Genomic DNA, 20523 nt, shown 5'->3' with positions numbered 1-20523 from the left:
TCCAGGCCCACCCCCACCGCCTCCTCCTCCGAGCTCCTCCGCCTGGCCGCGCCCCCTCCGCTGTCACTCACCATGGGCTTCATCTCCGCCCCCTCCGAAACCGCCTCTTTCACCCGGCTCCGCCCACGCTCCACCGCCCGCTCTAACCGCCGGCTGCTCTCCACGAACTCCTGCAGGGGCGGGGCCACAATGAGAGGGGAGGGGACATTGGAAGGGGCGGGGTCACATGGTGAGGGGTCCAAGTTAAAGAATCAGAAGAGCCAAACAAACTCCCACAATTCTCCGCACCATGAGACTGAAGGAGTTTAACCCTTTAAAGACTGTTTGGCTCATTTTAGTCTCTTTCCTTCTTCCTGTTGTGATAATTGTGTGTGTGTTGATGCATGTGTCCTAAATGTAGTCCAGATTGTGTATCTGAGTGTAATCAGTGAATTTGCAGCTCAGCTCCTACAATAAGTCTAAAATACACTGTGGAAACTAAATAGTTACATTCAGACTGTTCAGGTCCAAAAATGCTCCATTGAAACCCATTCAAACTGACATTTTTGATCCCACAGCCATCAGAGCAGAAAAACAGGACTTGTATTATTTCTGGGTGTCATTCTGGGCTTTTGACTCTGAATTTGTCATTTTGACTATTTTCCACCTGATGAGGTCATTTTGACCATATTTGGCATATGGAGGAAATACATGCTATTTCCACTAGGTGACCTGTCACAGTCAATGTAGCTGCTGATCACTGACATATCCCAGACTGTCGGCAGCTACACTCACACACTGACATATCCCAGACTGTCAGCAGCTACACTCACACACTGACATATCCCAGACTGTCAGCAGCTACACTCACACACTGACATATCCCAGACTGTCAGCAGCTACACTCACACACTGACATATCCCAGACTGTCAGCAGCTACACTCACACACTGACATATCCCAGACTGTCAGCAGCTACACTCACACACTGACATATCACACACTGAGGAGGAGGAGACTCAACATCATTCATTATTTCATCTAAAAACATGGTGGCATCATGACAAAAACCTGGCATTTGGAGGGTTAAAATTCTGAAAATGAATGAATATTTGATATCTATGTATCTGTTTCGAAACATTTAGTCACTTCCGGTTCCAGCGCGTAGTTCAAGACGGGTTTGGAAACGTCATGTGATCATTTCACACCCGGACTAAGGGGCTTCAGGGAGTTATGGTGCTGTACAATGATTTTCTTTTGTAAATTTAGAAACATATTTAATTCTATATGATGTCAGGTTTTTGTTTTTCGTTCTCTCACGTAAAGCACTTTGAGCTGAATTTCATGTATGAAAGGTACTATAGAAATAAAGATTGCTTTTACAGATGAATTATTATTCAAAGATTATTACTACATGAGCCGATTCAGGACCAGAAACCAATCACAAATGTTCGTGAAACTTGTTGGCTCCTCCTCTTCTCACATGCATTATTTTTCGGGTTCTGTCATCAACCTGCCAGAACTTCGTCTTACTGGTCTGAAAATCTGAACCATCGTGCGGACACACAGGACACAAAACGAGTCGGTTTGATTCGGACCGGGGTTTCGGCTGTTTGCTCTGACGAGGTTTGACACCATTCTTTGTTTTTGGACCACAAGGTTTAAAAAGGGCCCTTAAGTATCGACAGGAAGTCACTCTTACTGGTCGCCATGTTTTGACGTAATATTCTTAAAAACATAACCTGACGTTAATATTTCCGAGCTCTCGTCCTCACTGCGTGTCGAGTGTGCGTCCGTCTCACCATCAGAGCTTTGTCCATGAAGAACTCCTTCCCGGGGGTGCCGTCATTGTACTTGGTGTCGATGGCAAAGCAGAGGAAGAGGACGTCCACCACGATCTCAAAGATGGACAGGAAGCAGTGAGCGACCAGGAAGGAGAAGAGACACACGATGATGAGCGGCAGCAGCCACTCGGCGTAGTCCCGCTGGTAGTTCAGGAGGAGGACGCCGGCGAACGCCGTCGACGTCACGATCAGGATCTGACCAAACATTCAGACACGACAGACAGGAAAACAACAAACAAAACAAAAAAATGAATAAAAAATAACCTTTTAACTGAAAGGGACACTCGACCTGCTCCTGATGTGATTTTAGGACATTTTGAGGATTTTAGAACATTTGATTATAGGACATTTCTTTAATTTTTAGAAAGTTTCTAGGATTTAAGGACATTTTAGGATTTTAGGACATTTCTAGGACTTGAAAGACATTTCTTGCACTTAAAGATATTTCAGATTCTGAGAGGTTTCTCAGATTTTAGGATGTTCTTGAGTACGTTTCTCAGACCTTACAACATTTTTAGGATTTTAGGACATATTTAACATTTTAGGACATTTTTAACATTTTAGGACAATTTTCGAATTTTAGTACCTTTCTTGGATTTTAGGACATTTCTAGGATTTTAGGACAAGTGTGAATGACTTTATTTTTATTGGGAATTAGTAAAAGGTTTTGGGGGCCACCGAGCACCCTGTCAGGGGCCAGATTTGGCTGGGGGCCGAACGTTGAGTATCACTGCTGTAGGTGGCGCTACCACGACTTCACTCTGTCAGTCTGGTTCTTTACTGGGTCACTGGGACCAGAACCAGTTCAGACCAGTTATCTGATCCAGCTCACCTTCCCCAGGAAGAGCACAAAGTCTCCTACGGCGTTGATTGTGGCGACACGCAGAGCGTTTTCCACCAGGATCACGAAGGCGTCCCGTGCAGACGTGCAGAAACTGGTGCTGTTGATGGCTGTGGCTGCATATGCATTCTGGGAAATAAAAGCTCAGGTGAGACGTCAGGTAGAGACAGGAAGGGCGGAGGAAGAGGAGGATGAGGAGGAAGAGGAGGAAGCGAGGCGGTTTGTTTGTTACCTGATTGAGATAGTTGAGGCACTTCTCCAAACACCACAGACAGCAGATACACGTCTTCAGCAGACAGCGAGCGCACGCGTTCTCCTGAGACACACGGCGACATCATCACATCACACACCACCAATCATCAGATCAATAATCAGATCAATAATCAGATCAGACATCAGATCAATAATCAGATCAGTCAGTATTGTGTTGATAAAGTTTTGTCTCAGCAGCATTGTGTTGATAAAGTTTTGTACCTTTCCTTTGAGCTGGTTGTGGATGTACATGAGGACGAGTCGGGGGATTTTCACCAGCGTGATGATGAAGGCTCCCTTAGCGACGGTTCCCAGGTGATACCTGACCAGCCTCAGGACCGACGACAGGATCGGGGTCACCGGGAGCCGGTTCTTGTCCCTGAAACACAGAGACCACATCGATCCGCTTCACAGAGACTGAGCCACGGGAGTCCAACTGCACGTGTGTATTCACCTGTATTCAGGTGTGTATTCAGGTGTGTATTCAGGTGTGTATTCACCTGTATTCAGGTGTGTATTCAGGTGTGTTTTCACCTGTATTCAGGTGTGTATTCATCTGTATTCAGGTGTGTTTTCACCTGTATTCACCTGTATTCAGGTGTGTATTCACCTGTATTCATGTGTGTATTCAGGTGTGTTTTCACCTGTATTCAGGTGTGTTTTCACATGTTTTCATGTGTGTTTTCACCTGTATTCAGGTGTGTTTTCACCTGTATTCAGGTGTGTATTCATCTGTATTCAGGTGTGTATTCAGGTGTGTTTTCACATGTTTTCATGTGTGTTTTCATCTGTATTCAGGTGTGTTTTCACCTGTATTCACCTGTATTCAGGTGTGTATTCACCTGTATTCATGTGTGTATTCAGGTGTGTTTTCACCTGTATTCAGGTGTGTTTTCACATGTTTTCATGTGTGTTTTCACCTGTATTCAGGTGTGTTTTCACCTGTATTCAGGTGTGTATTCAGGTGTGTTTTCACATGTTTTCATGTGTGTTTTCATCTGTTTTCAGGTGTGTTTTTAAATGTATTCAGGTGAGTTTTCAGGTGTGTTTTTAAATGTATTCAGGTGTGTTTTTAAATGTATTCAGGTGTGTTTTCAGGTGTGTTTTCAAATGTATTCAGGTGTGTTTTTAAATGTATTCAGGTGTGTTTTTAAATGTATTCAGGTGTGTTTTCAGGTGTGTTTTCAAATGTATTCAGGTGTGCTTTTAAATGTATTCAGGTGTGTTTTCAAATGTAGTCAGGTATGTTCTTCCTGGTGAAATAGTAGGTATGTACAGGTGTGTACAGGTGTGTTCTCACCTGGTGAAGTAGTATGTGACGACGGCTCCGGCCACGGTCATCTGCTGGCAGGCGAGGATGAACTCTGTGATCCATACGAGTCCCACGGCGTGGTACCAGGTCAGGTACTGCAGAGGACCTGTCAGTCTGAATTCTGTCAGACCCGTCTCCTCGTTCTGGACTGGGTTCCCTGCAGAACCACACACAGGTCACAGGTCAAAGGTCACAGGTCACACCACACTACACTTCCCACAATGCTTAGGGGAATATGAACTACACAAACAGCTCTTTTTTTCAGCATTTATTTATTTCTATGTCGACTGATCTGCTGAAATAAAAGCTAAATCGGCTGCAGTCAAACTAAAACAGTTCGTTCAATAAAAAAAAATAAAATAAAACGAAATAAAAAATCAGCAGCAGCTTTGAGAATTATTTTATATTATATAATATTCTCAGCTTCTCTCCCCAGACAGAGACTTTTAGTCCAAAGGTAGAAAACTAAGAAGAAAAAAAAACGGCTTTATTCCAGTTGCCATCACAAAACGAAGAAAACAAGGTGTAGAAAAACTGCAACAGCAACAACAAAAAAAGGAAAAAAGAAAAAATACAAAGAAAGTAAAAGAAAATAAGAGAAAGAAAAAAGAGAAGACTGTAGTTTTTATGTAGTAACTTTATAGTGAGAGGAGCAGCTGCAGTTCAGTGAAATCACCAGCAGAGAGCAGACTGATCCAAAATATATTAATTACATTATATTATATTATATTATATTATATTATATTATATTATATTATATTATATTATATTATATTATATTATATTAAAATATTGAAAATATAAAAAAAAATACTCAGAAAAAATACTTAATACATAAAGCTGTGGTCTTTTTATGATATTACTCATTTAAAGTTTTTTAAGAATTTTTGTTACTGTTTTTATTTATAATCACAGCTCACAGACAGACGTCTGATGTTTTCAGTGTGGGTTCTTTATTATTACTATTACTATTATTATTATTACATTGTCTGTATTTATTCAACATGCTCTTATATTTTAGGTTAGGTTTATTATTCAAACTAAGGCATGGTTATTATCTTCACTATTAGGCTGTATACTCTACAAATAAATCAATACTTTATTTGTAATGAAATTATTTCCTACAAAAGCATTTGTGCATATTTGTGCACATGTGTATTTTCCTTGTTTTCTTTCCTTTAAATCTATTTTTTTATGCACATACGTAAATGTTTATTTATCTTACGTAATGTGATTGCACTGAACATCTTTCAGTTAAACAAGTATTTATAATAACAAACTCAAATCTGACATATTGTAAATATTTGTTATTCTAAACGCTGTAAATGTGGTGTTTAAACTGATGAATAAACGCTGTAAATGTGGTGTTTAAACTGATGAATAAACGCTGTAAATGTGATGTTTTGACTGATGAATAAACGCTGTAAATGTGATGTTTTGACTGATGAATAAACGCTGTAAATATGATGTTTTAACTGATGAATAAACGCTGTAAATGTGATGTTTTAACTGATGAATAAACGCTGTAAATGTGATGTTCAAACTGATGAATAAACGCTGTAAATGTGATGTTTTAACTGATGAATAAACGCTGTAAATGTGATGTTCAAACTGATCAATAAACGCTGTAAATGTGATGTTTTAACTGATGAATAAACGCTGTAAATGTGATGTTTTAACTGATGAATAAACGCTGTAAATGTGATGTTTTAACTGATCAATAAATGCTGTAAATATGATGTTCAAACTGATCAAGAAATGCTGGAAATGTGATGTTCAAACTGATCAATAAACGCTGTAAATGTGATGTTTTAACTGATCAATAAACGCTGTAAATGTGATGTTTTAACTGATCAATAAATGCTGTAAATGTGATGTTCAAACTGATCAATAAACGCTGTAAATATGATGTTTTAACTGATGAATAAACACTGTAAATGTGATGTTTTAACTGATCAATAAACGCCGTAAATGTCATGTTTTAACTGATCAATAAACGCTGTAAATGTGATGCTCAAACTGATCAATAAACGCTGTAAATGTGATGTTTTAACTGATCAATAAATGCTGTAAATGTGATGTTCAAACTGATCAATAAACGCTGTAAATATGATGTTTTAACTGATGAATAAACACTGTAAATGTGATGTTTTAACTGATCAATAAACGCTGTAAATGTCATGTTTTAACTGATCAATAAACGCTGTAAATGTGATGCTCAAACTGATCAATAAACGCTGTAAATATGATGTTTTGACTGATGAATAAACGCTGTAAATGTGATGTTTTAACTGATGAATAAACGCTGTAAATGTGATGTTTTAACTGATCAATAAAAGCTGTAAATGTGATGTTTAAACTGATGAATAAACGCTGTAAATATGACGTTTAAACTGATCAATAAAAAGCAGCTGATCAATAACACCACACTGGTTCAGGTCTGGACTGACCGCTGGTTCCCAGGAACAGCAGGACCAGGATCCAGTAGCTCCAGAAGAGCAGCAGGGCGAGGAAGGTGACGAAGGGCTGCAGGGTGAGCAGCGGGAGGTGGATGAAGACTTTTCCCGCCACGTGGAACAGAGCGATGGTCAACGCCACACGCTTCCTCATGAAGAGCATCAGCAGCAGCAGGATGATCTGGAACACAGAGAGGACGTCTGAGACGAGACAGGGACGGGACAAAGATGGGACAAAGCCCAGTGTCTGCGGGACGTGAGTTTGCGTCATCAAACAGCGTTAGAGTGGGACGGTTTGTCGGGACGAGGCTGAATAAACGACTTTTCTTGAGATTATAGTAGTTTTTTTTAAATGTATATATTATTTAAAAGATAATGAATTCAGAACAGGATTGAAGTGAACTTAAATGTAACTTAGGGACCGTTCATTATTTATGAGAGGGGAGGGGGCGGTGCTGGGAGGCGGACGCATGTCAAATATGTTTTGCAGGTACTGAGAAGGAACTTGTGTCTTGAAATGTCTTTACTTATTTAACAGCCAACTTTTAAACAAAGCATGTTCGTGGAAAATGTTGATTTTTAAAGAAATAATTTGGCTGTTTCTTTTTTTTGTCGGCTTGTTATTTTTGAGTTACTTTTAAAGAAAACATTTTGGCACTTTTTTTCCTCTAAAAAAATCCAGCTGATTTAGTTAAAAAAAAAATTGGTAATTTTTGTTGTTGTTTTTGTTTTTGGAGATTTTTGAAGACAATGTTTTTGGCAATTCTTTTTTTCTTTTAAAATTTTAAGTTTGAGTTCTTTTTAAAAGTTTTAAATTTATTTTTAAAAAATATTTTTAGAGAAAAAAGAAATCACCAAAATGCCACCATTTATCACAGTCAGAAATTATCGCTGGATTTCTAAGTTTCTGACGGTCAGTAAATTTCAGTTTCCAAAAAATTTGCTTTTTGCAAATTCCATGACTTTTCCAGGTTTTGAATGACCATATGAACCCTGTAAGTGAATCAGTAATTCAAGAAAACATGTTTGTACAAGCAGATGTTCGTACGGTGAAGACAGTGGCAGCGACGGCGTAGACCAGCAGTCCCTGTCCGCTGTCCCTGATCACGTCCTCTTTCACTTTCGGCGTAGTGTCGTTCCCGTACAGCCGGTGGTCGATGTAGAGCCACCAGAGGACGCTGGTCCCCGCTGGACAGAGACAGAGCACAGTGACTTAAAACCAGAGTGAGACCAGATTAATGTGTCAGCAGTGTAAACAGGAAGTGACCTCACCGAGGGACCCGAGGACGACCAGCGAGGTGAGGATCCAGACGAGGACGGCTGAGATGTAACGGATGATCACCATGAGGATCATGGACAGGACTGAAGGACAGAGGGACGGACGTCAGGAAAAGTTACACATCAACAAAAACTTCATACATTTATTATTATTATTGTTATAATTCCTGTTGTTGTTGTTGTTGTTATTGTTGCTGTTGTTGTCATCATCATTATTGTTGTTGTTGCTGTTGTTATTATTGTTTTTGTTGTTTTATTATTATTGTTGTCGTTATCATCATCATTATTGTTGTTGTTGTTATTATTGTTGTTGTTTTATTATTATTGTTGTCGTTATCATCATCATCATTATTGTTGTTGTTTTTATCATCATCATTATTGTTGTTGTTGCTGTTGTTATTATTGTTTTTGTTGTTTTATTATTATTGTTGTCGTTATCATCATCATCATTATTGTTGTTGTTGCTGTTGTTATTATTGTTGTTGTTTTATTATTATTGTTGTTGTCATCATCATTATTGTTGTTGTTTTTATCATCATCATTATTGTTGTTGTTGCTGTTGTTATTATTGTTTTTGTTGTTTTATTATTATTGTTGTCGTTATCGTCGTTATCATCATCATCATCATTATTGTTGTTGTTGCTGTTGTTATTGTTATTATTGTTTTATTATTATTGTTGTCGTTATCATCATCATCATTATTGTTGTTGTTTTTATCATCATCATTATTGTTGTTGTTGCTGTTGTTATTATTGTTTTTGTTGTTTTATTATTATTGTTGTCGTTATCATCATCATCATTATTGTTGTTGTTGCTGTTGTTATTATTGTTGTTGTTTTATTATTATTGTTGTTGTCATCATCATTATTGTTGTTGTTTTTATCATCATCATTATTGTTGTTGTTGCTGTTGTTATTATTGTTTTTGTTGTTTTATTATTATTGTTGTCATTATCGTCGTTATCATCATCATCATCATCATTATTGTTGTTGTTGCTGTTGTTATTGTTATTGTTGTCGTTATCATCATCATCATTATTGTTGTTGTTGCTGTTGTTATTGTTGCTTTATTATTATTGTTGTTGTTATCATCATCATCATCATTATTGTTGTTGCTGTTGTTGTTATTGTTGTTGTTGTTTTATTATTATTGTTGTGGTTATCATCATCATCATTATTGTTGTTGTTTTTATCATCATCATTATTGTTGTTGTTGCTGTTGTTGTTATTGTTGTTGTTGTTTTATTATTATTGTTGTGGTTATCATCATCATCATTATTGTTGTCGTTATCATCATCATCATTATTGTTGTTGTTTTTATCATCATCATTATTGTTGTTGTTGCTGTTGTTATTGTTGTTGTTGTTTTATTATTATTGTTGTGGTTATCATCATCATCATTATTGTTGTTGTTTTTATCATCATCATTGTTGTTGTTGCTGTTGTTGTTATTGTTGTTGTTTTATTATTATTGTTGTGGTTATCATCATCATCATTATTGTTGTCGTTATCATCATCATCATTATTGTTGTTGTTGCTGTTGTTGTTATTGTTGTTGTTTTATTATTATTGTTGTTGTTATCATCATCATCATCATTATTGTTGTCGTTATCATCATCATCATTATTGTTGTTGTTGCTGTTGTTGTTATTGTTGTTGTTTTATTATTATTGTTGTGGTTATCATCATCATCATTATTGTTGTCGTTATCATCATCATCATTATTGTTGTTGCTGCTGTTGTTGTTATTGTTGTTGTTGTTTTATTATTATTGTTGTCGTTATCATCATCATCATTGTTGTTGTTTTTATCATCATCATTATTGTTGTTGTTGCTGTTGTTGTTGTTTTATTATTATTGTTGTCGTTATCATCATCATCATTACTGTTGTTGCTGCTGTTGTTGTTGCTGTTGTTGTTGTTTTATTATTATTGTTGTCGTTATCATCATCATCATTATTGTTGTTGTTGCTGTTGTTGTTTTATTATTATTGTTGTCGTTATCATCATCATCATTATTGTTGTTGTTGCTGTTGTTGTTTTATTATTATTGTTGTCGTTATCATCATCATCATTATTGTTGTTGTTGCTGTTGTTGTTTTATTATTATTGTTGTCGTTATCATCATCATCATCATCATCATTATTGTTGTTGTTGCTGTTGTTGTTTTATTATTATTGTTGTCGTTATCATCATCATCATCATTATTGTTGTTGTTGCTGTTGTTGTTTTATTATTATTGTTGTCGTTATCATCATCATCATTATTGTTGTTGTTGCTGTTGTTGTTTTATTATTATTGTTGTCGTTATCATCATCATCATCATTATTGTTGTTGTTGTTGTTGTTGTTATGATGCTAGATTTTATAGCAGGAATACCCAACTCTCTTTGTTTTGGGGCCACTTTAGCGGCGTGACAGGAGCCCGGGGGCCAGTCACAGCAGCCCCATACATGTTTCTGGGATTTTAGGACATTTCTTAAATGTTAGAACTTTTAATGGATTTTACAGTATTTTCAGGATTTTAGAAAGTCTATTTATTTTATTTATTTAATTTTTGAGTTTCTAGAATTTGAGGATTGTTTCTTAGATTTCAGGACATTTCTTGTATTTTAGGACATCAATGTCTCAGCTGTGTCCTCTGTCGGGGGTGTGGGGGATCCTCCACGCCTCTATGTTGATGCTGTTTTATTCACTCTGACTCCTGATGGAGACTAAAAGGACCAAAACTGTTCACAGAGTCACTTCATTTTCACTGTACATCAGAAAACGTTTGGGGGCCACCGGGACCCTGTCAGGGGCCAGATTTGGGCCGCGAGCCGCAGGTTGAGTATCAGCGGTCTACATCGTGCGGTTCAGATCGGACTGACGGCGTCAGAGCAGTGTGACTTTTGTCTTTAAGGTTCTCACCCAGAGCGAGCACACACAGGCCGATGATGATCTCTTTGCTGGCGGCGACGCCGGCGATCAGCCGGTGCAGAACGCTGTTATCGCTCACGAACGTCACCACCGCCTCGGCAAACTTCGCATAACAGGAAATATCCACCGGAGTGCAGCGGTTAAACACCGGCAGGGGCTTACTGCAGACACACAGAGGTCAGAGGTCACAGAGCAGGCTTACTGCAGACACACAGAGGTCAGAGGTCACAGAGCAGGCTTACTGCAGACACACAGAGGTCAGAGGTCACAGAGCAGGCTTACTGCAGACACACAGAGGTCAGAGGTCACAGAGCAGGCTTACTGCAGACACACAGAGGTCAGAGGTCACAGAGCAGGCTTACTGCAGACACACAGAGGTCAGAGGTCACAGAGCAGGATTACTGCAGACACACAGAGGTCAGAGGTCACAGAGCAGGCTTACTGCAGACACACAGAGGTCAGAGGTCACAGAGCAGGATTACTGCAGACACACAGAGGTCAGAGGTCACAGAGGTCAGAGGTCACAGAGCAGGATTACTGCAGACACACAGAGGTCAGAGGTCACAGAGGTCAGAGGTCACAGAGCAGGCTTACTGCAGACACACAGAGGTCAGAGGTCACAGAGCAGGATTACTGCAGACACACAGAGGTCAGAGGTCACAGAGCAGGATTACTGCAGACACACAGAGGTCAGAGGTCACAGAGCAGGATTACTGCAGACACACAGAGGTCAGAGGTCACAGAGGTCAGAGGTCACAGAGCAGGATTACTGCAGACACACAGAGGTCAGAGGTCACAGAGGTCACAGAGCAGGATTACTGCAGACACAGAGGTCAGAGGTCACAGAGCAGGATTACTGCAGACACAGAGGTCAGAGGTCACAGAGGTCAGAGGTCACAGAGCAGGCTTACTGCAGACACACAGAGGTCAGAGGTCACAGAGGTCACAGAGCAGGCTTACTGCAGACACACAGAGGTCAGAGGTCACAGAGCAGGATTACTGCAGACACACAGAGGTCAGAGGTCACAGAGCAGGATTACTGCAGACACACAGAGGTCAGAGGTCACAGAGCAGGCTTACTGCAGACACACAGAGGTCAGAGGTCACAGGTCACAGAGCAGGATTACTGCAGACACACAGAGGTCAGAGGTCACAGGTCACAGAGCAGGATTACTGCAGACACACAGAGGTCAGAGGTCACAGAGCAGGCTTACTGCAGACACACAGAGGTCAGAGGTCACAGAGCAGGATTACTGCAGACACACAGAGGTCAGAGGTCACAGAGCAGGATTACTGCAGACACACAGAGGTCAGAGGTCACAGAGCAGGATTACTGCAGACACACAGAGGTCACAGGTCACAGAGCAGGATTACTGCAGACACACAGAGGTCAGAGGTCACAGAGCAGGCTTACTGCAGACACACAGAGGTCAGAGGTCACAGGTCACAGAGCAGGATTACTGCAGACACAGAGGTCAGAGGTCACAGAGGTCAGAGGTCACAGAGCAGGATTACTGCAGACACACAGAGGTCAGAGGTCACAGAGCAGGCTTACTGCAGACACAGAGGTCACAGAGGTCAGAGGTCACAGAGCAGGGTCAGAGAGGTCAGAGGTCATAGGAAGGTGATGAGGTGGACGTACCTGGGTGGAACAGGAAGTTTGGGACATTTGTCAAACCTCTCAGGTAGACCGGGATATTTATGACCTGCTAACTCGTAGGAACACAACTCTGAACCTGAGAGAGAAACAGACGAGATGACATCATCACATCATCATCACCATCATCATCATCATCACCATCACCATCATCACCATCACCATCACCATCACCATCAGCACCATCACCATCATCATCATCATCACCATCACCATCATCACCATCACCATCACCATCACCATCAGCACCATCACCATCATCATCATCATCACCATCACCATCATCATCATCATCATCATCATCACCATCACCATCACCATCACCATCATCACCATCACCATCATCACCATCACCATCATCACCATCACCATCACCATCACCATCATCATCACCATCATCACCATCATCATCATCACCATCACAATCATCATCATCACCATCACCACCATCATCATCATCATCACCATCACCATCACCATCACCATCACCATCAACATCATCACCAGTCAGTTACCATGGTGACTGACTCTCTCTGGAACTCTCTCTCTGGAACAGATGACAGACTCCTCCTCTCAGGGTTAACACACTCACTTTTCACATCACCTGCTCTCGGGAAAACCTCCCGGTGTGACTGAGCAGCGTAATGGTGAGTTATAACTTCACACACATCACAAACTATCTCTCTGTGGACGCAGCCAGGACGTTTATGCATAAACTTTTTTGGTGATTTTTAAAGAAAACATTTTCATGATTTTTTTAAAGAAATTATTGTGACTTTTTTTTTGCAATTTTTACAGAAAACATTTGAGCAATTTTTTGACAATTGGCAATTATCTTTTCTTTTAAAAAAAAATGTAGGCAAATTTTAAAGACAGCATATGAGTGTTTGCTTTTTTTTTTAAATTGCTGGCTTTTTTGGGCGATTTTTCAATATTTTTTTTGTGATTTTTAAAGAAAACGTGACTGCGGGTTTCGAAGCATGTTTTCTTAAAAAATCAACAAAAAATACACTATTTATCAGCCAGAAAAACTACCCCATCCCCAAGATGTTTATGCATCCTGTCACTCTTTCACACTTTACTCTCTTTACTGCATTACATGCTGAGGGCGGGCTGCTGAAACAGCCCTGAAAATCCTTAAATCCTTATCCAAACAAACCTTAAAAACTTTAGACAAAAAGCCTCTGCACTTTCATCTCTGTAGGACACTGCAGAAATACAGTTTACTGAGCTTTGAAAATTTGAGATTATTTTAAAATGTATTGGTGGTGTTTTTGTTCTGACCTGCTGAGGGAGCGCAGATATGAATGAGCTCTGAGAACAATTCTGGTACACTGCATCAAACTGTAACGTTTATGTTTTAAACTGCACATGCTCCCTTAGAAATAAAGAAATAAAATAAATGCAAAAAAATAAAATAAATACAGCGGTCAGAGCGTCCTCGCTGTCTCTGATGTTTTTAAGTGTAGACGTTTGTCTGTGTGTTCCCAGTCTTCATGCTGGGCCCAGTATATTCTATTCTATTCTTTTCTTTTCTATGTTTAGTGTTTATTAAATGTTGAGCTGCTGCATTACAGAAACACTCTGACTCTGAACCAGGGTGGACAAAATAAGAGGAACATCTCAGTGACAGAGACCTCTTTCATTAAGGACATGATGTCTGCTGTCATGTCTCCAACACTGAAGACAGTCACAGCGTCCATGATGTCCATGGAGGACAAATGGAGACGAGTGGCACCAACCGCACACACAGCTTAATGCTGCCTTTGTTACTGTACTCTGTGTGTGTGTGTGTGTGTGTGTGTGTGTGTGTGTGTGTGTGTTACAGTACAGGGTGGTGTGTCAGGTCACACGCCTGCAGACATTAAATCACCACGATGACGTGATGGCGAGCGTCCGTCAGACTGTTAACGGGTCCAGTTTGACCCGGAGCGGAGCTGCTGTACCGCCAGGAGCAGAATCCTCTGCTGTTTATTTAATATTCTGTTATTATTATTATTGTTATTATTATTATTATTATTATTATTATCATTATCATTATTATTATTATTATTATTATTATTATCATGGCCCTTAAAGTCGGGGTAGGAAGGTCACTGAGCATAAATCCCATAATAACCTTTAATCATACTGTAATTAATGTAGTTTGAGAGACACTTGTTCCTTTCTTTAGGACAGAGAGCTGCACGAGGAGGAGGAGGATTTTTGAATTTGGATATTTGTATTTTTTTAAGCCTTTTCCAGATTTTTGTCTACCTCAGTGTTAAAAGAACTAAATACTGTTTTTTTAACTTTATTATAAATTCAGAAAATATTATGTCCTCACAGATGTGAAACTTACTAATAACTTACTTAATACATTTCAAAGAACAAAACTACAACAGTAAAATTCAATATCAGAGATCAGCAAATGTACATGATATCCTAATTTCCACACTGCTACAGCCGTCCTACATTTCCCATCACCCCCAGTTTCCCCACTGTAAACAGGAGGACTGAACCACAGCCTGTCTGAGTCATGAGACCTGTCGAGCTGAGTCATGGGACCTGCTGAGCTGAGTCATGGAACCTGTCGAGCTGAGTCATGGGACCTGCTGAGCTGAGTCATGGGACCTGTTGGGCTGAGTCATATGACCTGTCGAGGTGAGTCATATGACCTGTTGGGCTGAGTCATGGGACCTGTTGAGCTGAGTCATGTGACCTGCTGAGCTCACCGTTAAGCATGGCGAACCTCTTGAGGTCCTGGTAGGTCTTGAGCTCCTCACTGGGACACAGAGACACACACAGAGCCATGGACTTGATCTTCCGCTGCACGATGTCGATATTACAGGGGTCCAGGAAGAAGACAAACCTGCAGGACACACAGAGGACAGGAGGAGGACACACAGAGGACAGGAGGAGGACACACAGAGGACAGGAAAAGGACACACAGAGGACAGGAAAAGGACACACAGAGGACAGGAAGAAGACAAGGCTGATTGAAAGAGTCTGGGACGATTTCTTTGTGGTGTGACAGATGCTGGTGTAACTGGAGCGGCGATGCCGGAGGCTGACAGTAGATGGCGGTAGAGATAAAGACACGATGTCCACTCGGATGCTCCTTCGCTCAGCATGTCAAATTGAATGTACGCTCAAACTGACGGCGGCAGATCGACAGTAAAGCGTTTGCACACAGGAAGTGTCTGTTTATAGTCCTTTAATGTGGACTTTTTTGCTGGTGACAGTGCGATGAGCCTCTGGGCGACTGCAGACCAGATTTCACTGCACATGTGCTGAACCCCGACTGCGTGACATCATCTGAAACAGTGACTCCTCGTCACGCCACCGTCACTGACAGAGTTAAGGAGCTGACATTATTGTGTTCACATGGGTGTTGTGTTAACATCGTTGCCGATCGGGCGATAAAAAGCCGTGTCTGCTGCAGAGTCATTTGACCTGGGTGAGAATGCCCATCGTATGCATTCTCGCGGCTTTAAAGAGCCAGATGTTAGTGGGTGTTAGTGGGTTTTTTGTGCAGTGGGAATGAGACTTAAGGGTTTCAAGCCGCCCAGGGCTTAAAGCCTGTGACTCCCGGCCAGTCTGTTACAACTGAAGAAGCTGCTCTGACGAGAGGAGAAACGTCTTTGGCTGTTATGATGATGGCGGCACGTGTAGATGTAGCAGCCAGCAGCTCCTCAAATCTTTGCTACTTTTTGCTATATTTTTCTATTTTTTTTCGACTCCATGGCTCCTTCCGCTGAAGCACTTATCACCATCATGAAAAGTTGTGTTTGGACTGAATGCAACAGAACGCAAGAGGATGTCCACCTACGGCATAACGCCAAGTGGCCAGTCAGACCATAGGGGATAAAACGAAACCGAGAGGCGAAGAGAGGGAGGAGAGCCGGCATCAGAGTGAGGCTGACCCAACCGACTGAGAGCTGTTCCTCTACCAAGAGACGTGTAAACCCCCCGAACATCCCGGCTCCAGCTGGATCTTCACAGAGACACGGGTACCCCCTAACATCCTGCATCAAGCTGTTGCACTGGATGGACAGACCTTGTTCAGAGCCAACAGGACACAAGACTCTGATGCAGGATGCAGGAATTGTATGATGCCATCAGCAGCAACCGGATGGATTTTCATAGTTGCTGCTGATTTTAATCAACTCATCCTTCAACTCCAAAGATGTAGCAGAATCAAGGACAAATTTAATTTTTTTTTAATTTCCTATGATACAGCACCTAAATTGTAAAGTGGTCAAGAATTCACAAGGATCGGCTGAAATTGCATTAATTGTTGTGACTGCAACATTGCAGCATCTAAATCGGGGCCCCTGGAGGTTTGGAGCCTCAGTGCAGTCAAGGCCCCTGGAGAATGTGAGAATGTGGACGTGGGAGAGAAATTAAACAAAGAGTCTGCAGTGAAAAACCTCCACACTCTTCTTCTCCTACAACAACAACAATCTGCGATCAGCTGATACACACCTTCCTTCAAAACACACACATCCACACACACACTCACACGCACACACACACACACACACACACACACGCACGCACACACACGCATGCACACAAAGCATCTCTCACCTGTTTGAGGTCGTCTAGAGAACAGAATTGTGATATCATGACAAATGTATTAAAATATATGGACTCTACATTCACACGGATACACGCTGAATATACTGTATCATACATGTACACTGATCAGCCAAAACATCAAATCCACTGATGGGTGAAGTGAATAACATTGTTGATTTAGTTCAAAGTCAATGTTCGGCTGGAAAACGTTTGGTCTTGACATTGATGTGGACGCCACCTGACACGCTCCACCCACCCAAACACTGGGCAGGTTTCCAATAATCCTCAAACTGTGCAAATTGAAACTGCAAATATAAAACACACCAATTTAAAAAAAAACCTCCCATTTTTGCAAAAAAAAAAAGGTTTTTACGCTCACATGAGTTAGTATTTCAGGTGACTGTAAAAAGACATATTTGACCAGACTTCATTGGAAACCCTCTTTAGTCTTTTCTAGGTCACATGACTCTGTGAGGTCACATGATGCTGAGAGGTCACGTGATGCAGTGAGGTCACATGATGCTGAGAGGTCACGTGATGCTGTGAGGTCACATGATGCTGAGAGGTCACATGATGCTGTGAGGTCACATGATGCTGTAAGGTTACATGAACTGGCTCCCTCATGATGCAGCAGGAGCTACAAGAGCTGTTATTGCATCACAAACTCTGAGAAAGTTTTTCACCCACAATTCCTCTGTGAAATCGTGGACTACATCTCCCAGAAATCCCTCATACGTGTCCGCTTCCACGTATAAGGAGCTCGCCTTTCCATCACGGCTCCATAACACGCCTACGTGGCCTTGGATTGTAAATAATGACGGCTAGTGCGGTGGCTGTAATAGAAATAAAGCTGCTGATGTTTTGAACATCCGTCGCCATGGTTACTGGGATGTTATCACCAGAGGAGAAGTCACATGACATCAGTCAGTGAAACAGTCAGCTCCACGTTGGGTTTTATCCACATTTTCAAAATAACTAAGTTTTGCACAAATCTGTTATGGAAACCCAGATGTTACAGACTAACTAACCCTCCTCGTGGCAACGGCACTCCCTGATGGTAGAGGCCCCCCAGCAGGGCGATGTACCATCCCGCACCACAAAAACAGTTCAGGGATGACCTGAGAAATGTGACAAAGAGCTCCAGGCATCAAACGCGCCTCAAAATTCCCCAAATCCCAATCCGATGGAGCATCTGTGTGACAGTGGGGCCTCCTTGGATTGGACTTGGTTCTGACCTGCCGAGACATGGACGCAGGACCTCTGGGGTGTCCTGTGGCGTCTGGCACCGGGGGGATTTGCAGCAGATCCTTTAAGTCCTGTGGATTGTGCGGGGGAGCAACAGCACTTCCAACAAATGTTCAATCAGGTCGGGATCTGGGGAATTCGGAGGCCAGATCGACCACTGGAGCTCTGTGTCACGTTGCAGGTCATTCCTGCACAGTTTTTGCTGCATGGCACGGTGCATTGTCCTGAATTTTAACTTACTTATTAGCACACAAGATGTGATAAAAAAAAAACATTCAATCAACAATCCAATTAAATGGCCTAATGAAGCTATAACTGTAGCTTCACTGAACTGTGCGTGTTAACGTTCTGAGTGTGATAGACGTCGGTAACAGTGCACCCCCCCAACCCCCTCGCCCTTCAGTTTAACATTTAAATGAGGCCTCTTAAATGTTGGTCAGTTTTGCACCTCACTAACTGTATAGTATACATAGTATAAATACATAAGAGGTATCAAGATTCTCCAAATCCACAATTCTGGCAGACCTTAAATTTTAATGTTACAATACAACCCAATTTTCAATTTAAACTATTTTTTTGACGACAGTCATTTACATTTTCAAATTCCTCTTTAAAAAGACGGGCTGCACATCATCAAGTGTGATATGACCAGCAGAGGTTTTGGAATATAACAAACTAATAAATAAACTGCAGCAGCAGATGGTTTGTCACAAAGAGCCATCTGAGAAGGAGTCATTGGAAACTGTTGGAAAAGAGCAGGCACTTTCAAAAAATACCTGCAGGTGATGGGATGAACCATCCGTCAGTCACCGCTCAGATCAACAAAACAAAAAAAACAACCTTGGAAACCAATTACCTTGAAAAAGTAAATATATCTATAAATCTTAATTTCCGTCTACTTTATCACTAAGTGTTACGCTTGCTTGAAATCAAACTGTATTTGTTTAATTTTGTGAAGTTGTTGCAACTTAAAAAAGACAAGTGGAATGACTTTGTCCTTTTTAATTGTTATCAACTTCAGTAAATCAAGTTAGTCTGACTTCACTTCATGATGCAGAGGATTTTGCCAGTGATGAAATCAAGAGATCTATATGTTCTCTTTTCTTAAACATGTTGTTTGTTCGTTTAAGAATGTTTAAGAAATGTTTAAGTATATACGAACATAACTGAGTAGTTTAAAAGCAGAACACAAATATACAGCACAGTAAACTTGGTTTACTGAAGTTGCTAAAACTTATCATATCATATCAAACTTGTCATTTTTACATTTCAGCAACTATAAAGTAAACATAAATTAAGATTAACAGTTATATCTGCTAACAGTTTTCAAAGCAATTGGTTTGCTAGATTTTTTTTTTGTAAAATGAACTTGTTAGATTTTACAGTTTACCAGCAGCGTAATTCAAACTCCTTAAAGAGAGAAAAAACATATTCTGAGAAAAGTCTTTTGCTCTTCTTTCAGAGAAGAAACTCTCCAGTTCTGATAGAGCTGATGCCACATCAATGCCGACCTCTTAGGACCCAGAGGTAGGTGGGAAATTGTGCAAACTAAAACTGCAATTACAAAATATGCCTCATGGAAACACGTCCATTTTGAAAAAAAAAACAACCCATTTATCACTAAGATGTTTTTATGCTTGCATGAGGAGGTATTTCAGGGGATTTGAAAAAGCCATGTTTTGCAAAACTGCAGTGGAAACACTTTTCCTTTTATAGCTTATATGATGTGTAACACCGGGTGAACGTAAAATGAATTCATGGATGCCAGCCACCATTAAACCCAAAGAAGAGTTAAAAGTACAACATAGTAGGGCTAGGTGATAAAACGATATCAAATGCAAAATAACTTTTTCTCGATTGAAATATGACACGTAGTCGATAGAATGTCGATAGCCATGTTTTGACAGACAACAGCCAATGATAATAAGAATAGGCCGCGGAGAACCAAATGCAGTGAAGGACTTTGACTGTCGAACAGCTGAGTGTTTGACAGCCACAGCATTTCATTATGGCGGATCAAACAGCTGATGGTCCGACAGCAGCGCAGTGAGACAGACAAACAGAGCGCAGCTTCTCCTCACAGCACCAAAGTGTCTGAAACAGCCACATCTGCAGAGGTGAAAGTGACTTTAGACTCTACAGACGACTTTGTGTTAGTTTCAGCTTTAATCAGACTTTGG

At 40.7% G+C, this 20523-nt stretch overlaps 1 protein-coding gene across 1 annotated transcript in view; it reads right to left on the bottom strand.

Annotated features, from left to right (window-relative positions):
* slc44a1b (solute carrier family 44 member 1b) overlaps positions 1 to 20523 on the bottom strand; it is a 37611-nt gene that overhangs the window by 10245 nt on the left and 6843 nt on the right. Inside the window, 12 exon segments of the mRNA XM_088080693.1 lie at positions 1 to 170; positions 1782 to 2018; positions 2656 to 2793; positions 2897 to 2980; positions 3139 to 3295; positions 4217 to 4385; positions 6679 to 6865; positions 7733 to 7872; positions 7957 to 8046; positions 10870 to 11039; positions 12521 to 12614; positions 15250 to 15386. Of these exon segments, the coding sequence (XP_087936819.1) occupies positions 1 to 170; positions 1782 to 2018; positions 2656 to 2793; positions 2897 to 2980; positions 3139 to 3295; positions 4217 to 4385; positions 6679 to 6865; positions 7733 to 7872; positions 7957 to 8046; positions 10870 to 11039; positions 12521 to 12614; positions 15250 to 15386 (1773 nt within the window).

Source organism: Plectropomus leopardus, chromosome 8 (assembly GCF_026936395.1).
Source record: "Plectropomus leopardus strain MGB_pleo_1.0 chromosome 8, ASM2693639v1, whole genome shotgun sequence".
Taxonomy (NCBI): Eukaryota; Metazoa; Chordata; class Actinopteri; order Perciformes; family Serranidae; genus Plectropomus; species Plectropomus leopardus.
Note: the sequence above shows the minus strand (reverse complement) of the source record. Positions and strands in the feature narration are given on the sequence as shown.